Source organism: Sciurus vulgaris (assembly GCF_902686455.1).
Source record: "Sciurus vulgaris genome assembly, chromosome: 3".
In the NCBI taxonomy this organism is placed as follows: Eukaryota; Metazoa; Chordata; class Mammalia; order Rodentia; family Sciuridae; genus Sciurus; species Sciurus vulgaris.
Genome location: NC_136463.1, coordinates 132,023,390 through 132,036,758, shown reverse-complemented (window position 1 = coordinate 132,036,758; position 13,369 = coordinate 132,023,390). Strand labels below are relative to the sequence as shown.

The window sequence follows — 13,369 nt, the reverse complement described above, 5'->3', positions numbered from 1 at the left end:
ATAGCTGAGAAGTCTAGCCACATGTAGATCCAATAAACTATATATACCTGTTCCCCCAACTAGTTTAACAGTGTTAAAAAACAGACTCGCTATTATATTGGCCTGGGATATAAGTCTACCTATAGTAGGTACAAACACCTTTATCATTCCTGTAAATTGTACTTTCTGTCCTTCAACACTTTTTACTCCTAATGATAACTTACTTTTTTAAAATTTTAATAACCTAGGCCCACCATCGATTGAGCTAAAAGAATTCATGGAGGTTGAAGAAGGAACTGATGTTAGCATAGTGGCCAAAATCAAAGGGGTGCCATTCCCAACACTCACGTGGTTTAAAGCTCCTCCAAAGAAGCCTGATAACAAAGAACCTGTTGTCTACGACACCCACGTCAACAAACTGGTGGTGGATGATACCTGCACTTTAGTTATTCCACAGTCTCGCAGGAGTGACACTGGTTTATACACCATCACAGCTGTAAATAACCTGGGAACAGCATCGAAGGAGATGAGACTGAATGTCCTCGGTAAAGATTGCATGGTTTGGTTAAAACTATATGTTTTTACATCCATAAGTAGGTTCAGGCTTTAAAAGTCACTCTAATGAAATACTCCTTCTTTAAATCATTTTAGGTCGTCCTGGCCCTCCAATAGGACCCATAAAGTTTGAATCAATTTCAGCAGATCAAATGACATTATCTTGGCTTCCACCTAAAGATGATGGTGGGTCTAAGATTACAAACTATGTAATTGAGAAAAGAGAAGCTAACAGGAAGACATGGGTACGTGTTTCTAGTGAACCCAAGGAATGCATGTACACAATTCCCAAATTGTTGGAAGGCCATGAATATGTATTCCGAATCATGGCCCAGAATAAATACGGCATTGGAGAACCACTTGACAGTGAACCTGAAACAGCACGAAACCTCTTCTGTAAGTCAGCTCACATTTCATACCAAAGCCATTCTTTTTTATGTTGTTTATAATTTCTTGTAGATTAATGTGTTGTTTTCCCCACAGCTGTCCCTGGGGCACCAGATAAACCAACAGTTAGCAGTGTGACTCGTAACTCCATGACTGTCAACTGGGAAGAGCCAGAATACGACGGAGGCTCTCCCGTAACAGGATACTGGCTAGAAATGAAAGACACCACTTCAAAGAGATGGAAGAGGGTGAACCGAGACCCTATCAAAGCCATGACTTTAGGTGTTTCTTACAAAGTGACTGGTCTTATTGAAGGGTCTGACTATCAGTTCCGCGTATACGCGATCAATGCTGCTGGGGTGGGTCCAGCAAGTTTGCCATCAGATCCAGTGACTGCCAGAGATCCAGTTGGTAAGCTTTGCAGCCATTCTTTTTTTTTTTTTTTTTTTTTTTTTTTTTTTAATTTATCTTCCAAAAGTGCAATGGAAAAGTCAAGAATGCTAATTTATACTGGTTTGTTTCAGCTCCTCCTGGCCCTCCGTTTCCCAAGGTGACAGATTGGACTAAATCATCTGTGGACCTAGAATGGTCTCCCCCTTTAAAAGATGGTGGCTCCAAAATTACTGGATATATTGTTGAATATAAGGAAGAGGGAAAAGAAGAATGGGAAAAGGTAGCTAAAACTTGGCTTTAAAAAAAACGTATTATGAATGAACTAAAAATGGAGTATTCTCACTCCCATTAGCTTCTATCTATACTTTTGGTTTAAGAAATCAGAAAAATAACATAACTATGATGAAAATATATGTTATTGTCAAAAATGTAATCAGATTAGGGGTAGGGAGACTACTCTACCACTAAGCTACATCCCCAGCCCCATTTGATAATAATTTTAAAACTGGTTATATTATAGAAAGTTATTAAAGCAACAAGCTATAAAGAACTAATTGTAAAATGTTTATAATTTTCCCCCAGGCCAAAGATAAAGAAGTGAGAGGAACAAAACTTGTCGTGACAGGATTAAAAGAAGGGGCATTCTATAAATTTAGAGTTAGAGCAATTAACGTTGCTGGCATTGGAGAACCTGGAGAAGTCACAGATATCATTGAGATGAAAGACAGAATTGGTAATTATCCACGCTTCTATTACTTCAACACGTATTATGTTTCAGATTGAAAGTGGAAATCACATTTAAATTTTTCAATTATTTCCCAGTTTCACCTGACCTTCAGCTGGATGCCAGTGTCAGGGATAGAATTGTGGTCCATGCTGGAGGGGTGATCAGAATCATTGCTTATGTGTCTGGGAAGCCTCCTCCAACTGTCACCTGGAGCATGAACGAAAGAGCCTTACCTCAAGAAGCCAACATTGAGACCACAGCCATTAGCTCATCCATGGTCATCAAGAATTGCCAGAGGAGCCATCAAGGTGTCTATTCTCTTCTTGCCAAAAATGCAGGGGGAGAAAGAAAGAAGACAATTATTGTTGATGTATTAGGTAAGTACTTTCACTTTGTCCATGTAGTTTTTAAAAAGCATTTTTATTACATCTATAGTAAAACTATGTTATAATAAAACTATGTTATAAACATTTTGGAAAAGAAGAAAAATCACCCACAATCCCGTAGATTAGAATTTAAGATTTTTCTTCTTTGCTTTTTCATCCTGTGTATATTCTACATGGTTGTATTCTTACTATACATAACGTTTTGTAAGCTTCTTTTTTATATACCATACAACCATAAGCACCCACTATTTATTATATCATTTCCATAAAAGCAACTTTTATACATGTGAATGTTTAAAATCTGTAATGATCATTTTCACATTTGAAAAATTATTTTTACATAGTTATTTGCCAATTATCTTAATGTGAAAACCTCTGAGGGTTTCAGTATTCTAATTGAAGAGCATAACATTTGCATGAATATTGCATTTCTTGACACTGAATATAGAGTTGAACTCTGTATAACTTTTTATGCTTCTTGTTGGCTGCTCTAGTCCATTGATTTGCTTAGAAAGTAAAGCCCTTCCACTTAGAGACTCAAAGAACAGCTACACTGCTAATAGTCAGTCCTATATTAACATAATTAATATTTAAATTATATAAAACCATTTCATTCAGCAGTAGTCCTAGAAGCTTTATAGTTTAGTTCCAAGCTCCTAACCCCCTTTACTTCTAAACCACCATTACTTAGAGAACTTGTACACTTCCACATTAAAATTCTAACCCCTCCTGTGCTGCTCATTGATTGACTTATCACCCAGAAAAAAAAAATCACTCTTTTTACCTCTTAGAGAGGAAATGACCCAAAGTGACCATGCCATTCTTCGCTCCTCTCCTGCTGCTCCCTCACAAACTTTCCATTTTATTCTCCCTTCAGCTTCTACTAAAACTGTAGTGGCCAATAACTATTGCAAACTTACTTCACTTTAAATTATTAATAGCAGGGGGAGAAACAACTCAATTAATAGACACAAAACCTTAATTCCTTCATAACCTTATTTGTCTCCTTTTTAAAATCAGAGAGCGACACATGTTGAGTTCACTTGAAGACAATTTGAAATCTTTTCCTCTTATTTCCAGATGTGCCGGGTCCTGTTGGAATACCATTCCTCTCTGACAACCTAACCAATGACTCCTGCAAACTGACGTGGTTTTCTCCAGAAGATGATGGGGGTTCTCCAATCACCAACTATGTCATTGAGAAGCGAGAAGCTGACCGCAAAGCATGGACCCCAGTGACATACACAGTCACCCGACAAAATGCTACTGTCCAGGGTCTCATTGAAGGAAAAGCCTACTTTTTCCGAATTGCAGCTGAAAATAGTATTGGCATGGGCCCATTTGTTGAGACACCAACTGCACTTGTCATCAGAGATCCAATAAGTAAGTACAACTTAAAAAAAGTTTAATCGCTTTACTCATTTAATAAGACCATGGTGACAAAATTTGTATATGCCATAGATTTCATTTACTTAATAAGTACTTATCTGATTTGATAGTATTTTAATAGTTATATGAAAGATTATAGAAATATATATGATTCATCAAATCCTCTCTGTGTATACCATGATGATTTTTTTTTAAATTCCACTTAGTAGCTTAAGTAGAAACTATTTTCCTAACTCTAAAACCACCAGCTCTGGAGACCTTTCCTAAATTAGTTTTAATGAACTTCTATTTCCTCACCTAATTTTCCTCATTCTAATTTCCATTGAGAGAATTTTAGATTGTATTGGGCCCTTTTTAGCTTGCATAGTTATGTGATGAGTCACTTCTGTTATTTATTGAAGCAGATAGTTTAATGTTTAAATGCAGTCCTCGGCAAGGAGTGTTTACTACCTTCTGTTACATTTTTAATATGACACTTTTTTCACTTTATTCATACTTGCAGCTGTACCAGAGCGACCTGAAGACCTGGAAGTCAAAGAAGTTACTAAAGATACTGTAACTTTGACTTGGAATCCTCCTAAATATGATGGTGGATCAGAAATCATTAACTATGTCCTAGAAAGCCGACTCATCGGAACTGAGAAGTTCCACAAAGTTACAAATGACAACTTGCTTAGCAGAAAATATACAGTTAAAGGCTTAAAAGAAGGCGATACCTATGAATACCGTGTTAGTGCTGTCAATATTGTTGGGCAAGGCAAACCATCATTTTGCACCAAGCCAATCACTTGCAAGGATGAGCTAGGTATGTGTCTGCTACAGTTTATACTTTGAAAATTTGTGCATTCATAGAGTTGCCATAGACATCAGTAATAATGACTTGTGTTTATCTTTTTCACTTTTAGCTCCCCCAACGCTTGATCTCGACTTCAGAGATAAGCTCACAGTTCGGGTTGGTGAAGCTTTTGCCCTCACTGGCCGTTACTCAGGCAAACCAAAGCCTAAGGTTAGTTGGTTCAAAGATGAAGCTGACGTGTTAGAAGATGAGCGTACTCATATAAAGACCACTCCAACAACACTTGCTCTAGAGAAGACCAAGTCCAAACGTTCAGATTCTGGCAAATACTGTGTAGTTGTGGAGAATAGTACAGGCTCCAGGAAAGGTTTCTGTCAAGTTAATGTTGTTGGTAAGTATTATTTGACAAGGATAATAGACTGTCTATTCCCTCAAAAGTGGAAGTAGAAACAACACTTTGTGCTCTGATTTTCTTTTCTGCAGACCGTCCTGGACCACCAGTAGGACCTGTCCATTTTGATGAAGTAACCAAAGAATATATGGTTATCTCCTGGAAGCCACCTTTAGATGATGGAGGAAGTGAAATCACCAATTACATTATTGAAAAGAAGGAGTTGGGAAAAGACGTTTGGATGCCTGTGACATCTGCAAGTGCTAAAACAACATGCAAAGTTCCTAAACTGCTTGAAGGAAAAGATTACATTTTCCGTATACATGCTGAAAATCTGTATGGAATAAGTGATCCTCTGGTGTCTGATTCAATGAAAGCCAAAGATCGCTTCAGTATGTACTGTTTCCAAGATACCAATTCTTGATGTAGTTAACAGAAAAAACTAAACTTCTAACATATTTTGCTAATATTTGTTATAGGAGTTCCTGATGCACCTGAGCAGCCGATTGTTACAGAAGTCACCAAAGACTCTGCATTAGTAACCTGGAACAAGCCACATGATGGAGGAAAGCCTATCACCAACTACATCCTAGAAAAGAGGGAAACAATGTCTAAACGATGGGCTAGAGTTACCAAAGAGCCTATCCACCCATACACTAAATTTAGGGTTCCTGATCTTCTAGAAGGATGTCAGTATGAATTCCGAGTTTCTGCAGAAAATGAAATTGGTATTGGAGATCCAAGCCCACCATCCAAACCAGTCTTTGCTAGAGATCCAATTGGTATAGTATCAAATCTTCTTCATTCAGTTTTCTTTATGATCCAACATTTTTCCTATGTTCTAACACCTTGTGTTTTTTTTTTCCCCTTTAATTTTTATGTAGCTAAACCAAGTCCACCAGTTAATCCTGAAGCAGTAGATACAACATGTAATTCAGTTGATCTAACTTGGCAGCCACCACGTCATGATGGTGGGAGCAAGATACTGGGTTATATTGTTGAATACCAGAAAGTTGGTGATGAAGAGTGGCGAAGAGCCAATCATACGCCTGAGTCATGTCCTGAAACTAAATATAAAGTCACTGGTCTTCGGGATGGTCAAACCTATAAGTTCAGAGTGTTGGCAGTCAATGAAGCTGGTGAATCAGATCCAGCTCATGTTCCAGAGCCAGTGCTAGTAAAAGACAGACTTGGTGAGTAAAATGTTTTTCATCAGCATGTGCAAGGAAAATGGGTTCCGGACTGAATATGCATAATTATAACATGCATTAACTAATCAAACTTGAACATACTGTTATCTTTATTCTAGAACCCCCTGAATTGATTCTTGATGCCAACATGGCAAGAGAACAACACATCAAAGTTGGTGATACTTTAAGACTTAGTGCCATCATCAAAGGAGTGCCATTCCCAAAAGTAACCTGGAAAAAGGAAGACAGAGAGGCTCCAACTAAAGCACGAATTGACACTACTCCAGTTGGTAGCAAGCTTGAAATTCGTAATGCTGCCCATGAAGATGGTGGAATTTATTCCTTAACAGTAGAGAATCCAGCTGGTTCCAAAACTGTCTCAGTGAAAGTACTTGTATTAGGTAAGAATTTTAATCCTTATGCCATGAAAAGTAAATTTTGATACACATTTATCTCTTGTCTGGATTAAATCACTTTTATAATTATTATTTAACACTTTTCAGATAAACCTGGGCCACCTAGAGATCTGGAAGTCAGTGAAATTAGGAAAGATTCTTGTTACCTTACTTGGAAGGAACCCCTGGATGATGGTGGTTCTGTTGTGACAAACTATGTAGTTGAGAGGAAGGATGTTGCCAGTGCTCAGTGGTTACCTCTTTCAACTACATCAAAGAAAAAGAGTCATTTGGCTAAACATCTTACTGAAGGCAATCAGTATCTCTTCCGAGTAGCTGCTGAGAACCAATATGGACGTGGTCCTTTTGTTGAGACACCTAAACCCATCAAGGCTCTGGATCCTCTCCGTGAGTTGCTTTCTCTGGATGCAAAGTATCATTTAACTGTCTTTGGAAAAACTATTTATTCATCATGACTTCTTTTTTTTAAAGATCCCCCAGGGCCACCCAAGGACCTACATCACGTGGATGTTGACAAGACTGAAGTCTCCCTTGTTTGGAATAAACCAGATCGTGATGGGGGCTCTCCAATCACTGGATATTTGGTGGAATATCAAGAAGAAGGTGCTGAGGACTGGATTAAGTTCAAGACTGTGAAAAACTTAGAATGTGTTGTTACTGGACTACAACAAGGAAAGACCTACAGATTCCGTGTAAAAGCTGAAAATATTGTGGGTCTTGGGCTCCCTGATACAACTATTCCAATAGAATGCCAAGAAAAACTAGGTAATTTTTGGATTGGCATTAATATTTTATTTCTTCTTTAAATCATTTGTAGTGTGAGAATTGAAATCTAACTTCCTCATGTTTACTTTCCAGTGCCTCCATCTATTGAGCTAGATGTGAAATTAATTGAAGGGCTTGTGGTAAAAGCTGGAACTACAGTCAGATTCCCTGCTATCATAAGAGGTATACCTGTTCCTTCTGTAAAGTGGACAACCGATGGAAGTGAGATTAAAACAGATGACCACTACACAGTTGAAACTGACAACTTCTCATCAGTCCTTACCATCAAGAACTGCTTAAGGAAAGACACTGGGGAATATCAAATCACAGTTTCCAATGCAGCTGGCACCAAAACAGTAGCTGTACATCTTACTGTTCTTGATGTTCCTGGTCCACCAACAGGCCCTATCAATATTCTGGATGTTACCCCTGAATACATGACAATCTCATGGCAGCCACCTAAAGATGATGGAGGAAGCCCTGTGATAAATTATATTGTTGAGAAACAAGATACAAGGAAAGACACGTGGGGTGTGGTCTCTTCAGGAAGCAGTAAGCTGAAGCTGAAAATCCCACATCTGCAGAAGGGCTGTGAATACATTTTCCGAGTTAGAGCAGAGAATAAGATGGGTGTTGGTCCTCCCCTTGACTCCACACCTACTGTTGCTAAACACAAGTTTAGTCCTCCATCTCCTCCTGGTAAACCAGTGGTTACTGACATTACAGAAAACGCTGCGACTGTGTCTTGGACCCTGCCAAAATCTGATGGTGGCAGTCCAATAACTGGTTACTACGTGGAACGTCGAGAAATAACTGGAAAGTGGGTGAGGGTCAATAAAACACCAATAGCTGACCTGAAGTTCAGAGTGACTGGACTGTATGAGGGAAACACATATGAGTTTAGAGTGTTTGCTGAAAATCTCGCAGGACTAAGCAATCCATCCCCAAGTTCTGATCCAATCAAAGCTTGCCGGCCCATTAAACCCCCTGGACCACCTATTAATCCTAAATTGAAAGACAAGAGCAAAGAATGGGCTGACTTGGTGTGGACAAAGCCCCTCAGTGACGGTGGAAGCCCCATTCTAGGATATGTAGTGGAATGTCAGAAACCCGGCACTGCACAGTGGGACAGGATTAATAAGGATGAACTCATTAGGCAATGTGCCTTTAGGGTACCTGGACTAATCGAAGGAAATGAGTACAGATTCCGTATAAAGGCAGCTAATATTGTGGGTGAGGGAGAACCAAGAGAACTAGCAGAATCTGTGCTTGCAAAAGACATCCTCCATCCTCCGGAAGTAGAGCTCGATGTTACTTGTCGTGATGTCATTACTGTCAGAGTGGGCCAAACTATTCGCATTCTTGCTCGAGTCAAAGGCAGACCTGAACCTGACATAACTTGGTCTAAAGAAGGCAAAGTACTGGTCCGAGAAAAGCGAGTTGACATAATTCATGATCTACCTCGTGTTGAATTACAAATTAAAGAAGCTGTTAGGGCTGATCATGGCAAGTATATCATCTCAGCCAAGAACAGCAGTGGACATGCCCAAGGCTCAGCCATTGTTAATGTCCTTGACAGACCTGGGCCTTGCCAGAATTTGAGGGTTAGCAATGTAACCAAAGAGAATTGCACAATTTCTTGGGAAAATCCACTGGATAATGGTGGCTCAGAAATAACCAATTTCATAGTCGAATATCGGAAACCAAATCAGAAAGGCTGGTCTATTGTTGCTTCAGACGTCACCAAGAGATTAATCAAGGCCAACCTTTTAGCCAATAATGAATACTATTTCCGAGTTTGTGCAGAGAATAAAGTTGGAGTTGGGCCAACCATTGAAACAAAAACTCCAATTCTGGCCATTAACCCTATTGACAGGCCAGGTGAGCCTGAAAACCTTCATATTGCAGATAAAGGAAAGACATTTGTCTATCTAAAGTGGCGGCGGCCTGATTATGATGGTGGCAGCCCAAATCTATCGTATCACGTTGAGAGGAGGCTGAAGGGCTCTACTGAGTGGGAAAGAGTACATAAAGGAAGCATTAAAGAAACCCACTACATGGTTGACAAATGTGCTGAAAACCAGATTTATGAGTTTAGGGTACAGACAAAGAATGAAGGTGGGGAAAGTGATTGGGTAAAGACAGAGGAAGTTGTTGTGAAGGAAGATTTACAGAAACCAGTACTTGATCTGAAATTAAGTGGGGTGCTAACTGTCAAAGCAGGGGACACCATTAGACTTGAGGCTGGAGTTAGAGGCAAACCATTTCCAGAAGTTGCATGGACCAAGGACAAAGATGCTACAGATTTAACAAGATCACCGAGGGTCAAGATTGATACCGGTGCTGAATCGTCTAAATTCTCCCTTACTAAAGCCAAGCGAAGTGATGGTGGTAAATACGTGGTTACAGCAACTAACACAGCTGGCAGTTTTGTGGCCTATGCCACTGTCAATGTTTTAGACAAGCCTGGTCCTGTAAGGAATCTGAAAATTACTGATGTGTCCAGTGATAGATGTACTGTTCGATGGGATCCACCAGAAGATGATGGTGGCTGTGAAATCCAAAATTATATTCTAGAAAAATGTGAGAGCAAGAGAATGGTTTGGTCCACCTTTTCTGCTAACGTCTTGATCCCAAGTGCTACGGTAACACGTCTCATAGAAGGAAATGAATATATTTTCAGAGTCCGTGCTGAAAATAAAATAGGCACAGGGCCTCCCACAGAAAGTAAACCAGTCATAGCAAAAACCAAGTATGATAGACCTGGTCGTCCTGATCCCCCAGAAATCACTAAAGTAAGCAAAGAAGAAATGACAGTGGTTTGGAACCCACCTGAATATGATGGTGGAAAGTCTATCACAGGATACTATTTGGAGAAAAAGGAAAAACACGGAGTGCGCTGGGTTCCTGTTAACAAAAGTGCAATCTCTGAGAGACGACTGAAAGTACAGAATCTCCTCCCAGGACATGAGTATCAGTTCCGGGTCAAGGCAGAAAATGAGGTTGGAATTGGAGAGCCAAGCTTACCATCAAGACCAGTGGTGGCAAAAGACCCCATAGGTAAGATGTTCTTGTTTCTTCTAAATCTCGAGCATCGAGGTATTAGATAAAGTTTTGATATTATGGATTAACTCTTATTTTAACCAATATTTTTCCAAATAGACCTTTCATCAAATCACCTAAAATGTACAAACAATAGTAGATTCTAATTTTGGGGGAGGGGGTAACCAGGGGTTGAACTCAAGGACACTCAACCACTGAGTCACATCCCCAGTCCTATTTTGTATTTTTTTAGAGACAGGGTCTCACTGAGTTGCTTAGTACCTCACTTTGGCTGAGGCTGGGTTTGAACTCACCATCCTCCTGCCTCAGCTTCCCAAACCACTGAGATTACAGGCATGCACTACTATGCCCAGCTCTAATTTTTGCAAAGGAAACAAGGAGGACTCAGTAATTGAGAAAGTGAATGACCTGTGATTGATTAATTGAGAATCGACTATATAAAACTCCACATTAAAATATCACTACTAACATTTTTATTTAATTTATTTTCAGAACCACCTGGTCCACCAACAAATCTCAAAGTAGTTGATACAACCAAAAATTCCATAACACTTGCATGGGGAAAACCAGTCTATGATGGTGGTGCACCGATTATTGGATACGTTGTGGAAATGAGACCCAAAAGACCAGATATGTCACCTGACGAAGGCTGGAAAAGGTGCAATGCTGCAGCACAGCTTGTTCGCATGGAATTCACTGTTACCAGCTTGGATGAAAACCAGGAGTATGAGTTCAGGGTGTGTGCCCAAAACCAGGTTGGCATTGGGCGCCCTGCAGAACTGAAGGAGGCTATCAAACCTAAAGAAATCCTAGGTGAGGCTCTCCTGGGGCACTTGACTCATTCTCACTTCGTTTCTCATGATTTCCCCACATTCAGTAAAGTCAACTAATGATCTTAATGTCATTTGCAGAACCTCCGGAGATTGATTTGGATGCCAGCATGAGAAAACTGGTCATAGTCAGAGCAGGATGCCCTATTCGGCTATTTGCAATAGTAAGAGGGAGACCAGCCCCCAAAGTCACTTGGCGAAAAGTGGGTATTGATAACGTGGTCAGAAAAGGACAAGTTGATCTGGTTGACACTATGGCCTTCCTTGTCATCCCCAATTCTACCCGTGATGACTCTGGAAAATATTCCTTAACGCTTGTGAATCCCGCAGGAGAAAAGGCTGTGTTTGTGAACGTCAGAGTACTGGGTAGGTTGCTAAAAAGCTTCTTCCTCCCACTTTGAAAACAAATTAGTTAAGAATGCTGACGAGACATGGATATCTGACTCTGTGGTTCTTTACAGATACTCCTGGACCTGTATCTAATTTAAAAGTTTCCGATGTCACTAAAACATCATGCCATGTTTCCTGGGCCCCTCCTGAAAATGATGGTGGGAGCCAAGTGACTCATTATATTGTGGAGAAACGTGAGGCAGAGAGAAAGACGTGGTCAACAGTTACTCCCGAAGTTAAGAAAACAAGCTTCCATGTAACTAATCTTGTCCCTGGGAGTGAGTATTTCTTCAGAGTAACTGCTGTCAATGAGTATGGCCCTGGCGTCCCAACAGATATCCCCAAACCAGTGCTGGCATCAGATCCTCTAAGTAAGTAGTCTCCTTCCTTCCTCCTCCTAACTCCAGGCCCCTATTTTAGCAAGATACCAATACAATTTTAATCTACTACTGAAAGGGATTTAACTTACGGAAATTCTAATAGCATAGTAAATATCTAACCCACCCAGGAAAGACTTTTTGACCTCTTTATGTTCAACACATTGAACTGTAGGTTTCATACACTTGAGACCAATGACATATTAAAACTCCTATGTATAAGAACAAAGGGTATTCAATTAGGTTGCCTAGATAATTTTGTAAATCGTGTTTTTCTTCTAGGTGAGCCAGATCCCCCAAGAAAACTAGAAGTGACTGAAATGACGAAGAACAGTGCTACGTTAGCCTGGTTACCTCCCCTGCGTGATGGAGGTGCTAAAATTGATGGCTACATCATTAGTTACAGAGAAGAAGAACAGCCTGCAGATCGCTGGACCGAGTATTCTGTGGTAAAAGATCTCAGCCTTGTTGTCACTGGATTAAAGGAAGGAAAGAAATATAAATTCAGAGTAGCGGCCAGAAATTCTGTTGGAGTCAGCTTGCCAAGAGAAGCCGAAGGAGTATATGAAGCCAAAGAACAACTGTGTAAGTAGTCATTGCTTCATTAATATCATCTGATAGAAGTTCACTAGAATTTTCTGTGGTTATGTAGATATTTCTCTTTAAGGAATCTAGTTCCAGAAATACTTGGAAAACAGTGATAACATGTAATATATAAATTGAAAATCATGACACAGAACATACATACACCTGTGTATACAAAAGAAGTTTCCTGAAATAATACCTTTCCTTATCTATGCAACATCTATTTCCTATTATATTGTATTTCATTCCTTTTGAAAATATTGGCTTTAATTCAAACATTAATTTGAACCCACTAGGGGTTGCAACATACAATTTGAAAAACATCAGCAGAGTTCCCCACCAAAGAGAACTTGATCCCTCCAAAATTAATGTATCTTTATTTTTCTTTTAGTACCACCAAAGATCCTTATGCCAGAGCAAATTACTATTAAAGCTGGGAAGAAACTCCGAATCGAAGCCCATGTATATGGAAAGCCTCATCCCATCTGTAAATGGAAGAAGGGAGAAGATGAAGTGGTCACATCCAGCCACCTGGCAGTGCACAAAGCAGACAACTCTTCAATTCTGATCATAAAAGATGTTACTAGGAAAGACAGTGGTTACTACAGCCTGACAGCAGAGAACAGCTCTGGAACAGACACTCAAAAAATCAAAGTCACAGTCATGGGTAGGTTAAGCATGAGACAAGTGACCACTGAAACGTGAAGACCAGAAGCATTTTTTCCAACCAAATCCCTGTTCTTATATTTC

General features: G+C 39.7%; 1 protein-coding gene across 1 annotated transcript in view; it reads left to right on the top strand.

Annotated features, from left to right (window-relative positions):
• Nucleotides 1–13,369, top strand: part of TTN (titin) — a 265,677-nt gene that overhangs the window by 193,995 nt on the left and 58,313 nt on the right. Inside the window, exons 226-246 of the mRNA XM_079130304.1 lie at nt 228–524; nt 631–930; nt 1,018–1,332; nt 1,446–1,594; nt 1,897–2,047; nt 2,137–2,418; nt 3,508–3,810; nt 4,319–4,621; nt 4,722–5,003; nt 5,096–5,395; nt 5,483–5,785; nt 5,888–6,196; nt 6,313–6,594; nt 6,697–6,996; nt 7,081–7,374; nt 7,468–10,434; nt 10,930–11,250; nt 11,349–11,633; nt 11,729–12,028; nt 12,317–12,619; nt 13,011–13,286. Of these exons, the coding sequence (XP_078986430.1) occupies nt 228–524; nt 631–930; nt 1,018–1,332; nt 1,446–1,594; nt 1,897–2,047; nt 2,137–2,418; nt 3,508–3,810; nt 4,319–4,621; nt 4,722–5,003; nt 5,096–5,395; nt 5,483–5,785; nt 5,888–6,196; nt 6,313–6,594; nt 6,697–6,996; nt 7,081–7,374; nt 7,468–10,434; nt 10,930–11,250; nt 11,349–11,633; nt 11,729–12,028; nt 12,317–12,619; nt 13,011–13,286 (8,622 nt within the window). The remainder of the gene's footprint in view (nt 1–227; nt 525–630; nt 931–1,017; nt 1,333–1,445; nt 1,595–1,896; nt 2,048–2,136; nt 2,419–3,507; nt 3,811–4,318; nt 4,622–4,721; nt 5,004–5,095; nt 5,396–5,482; nt 5,786–5,887; nt 6,197–6,312; nt 6,595–6,696; nt 6,997–7,080; nt 7,375–7,467; nt 10,435–10,929; nt 11,251–11,348; nt 11,634–11,728; nt 12,029–12,316; nt 12,620–13,010; nt 13,287–13,369) is intronic.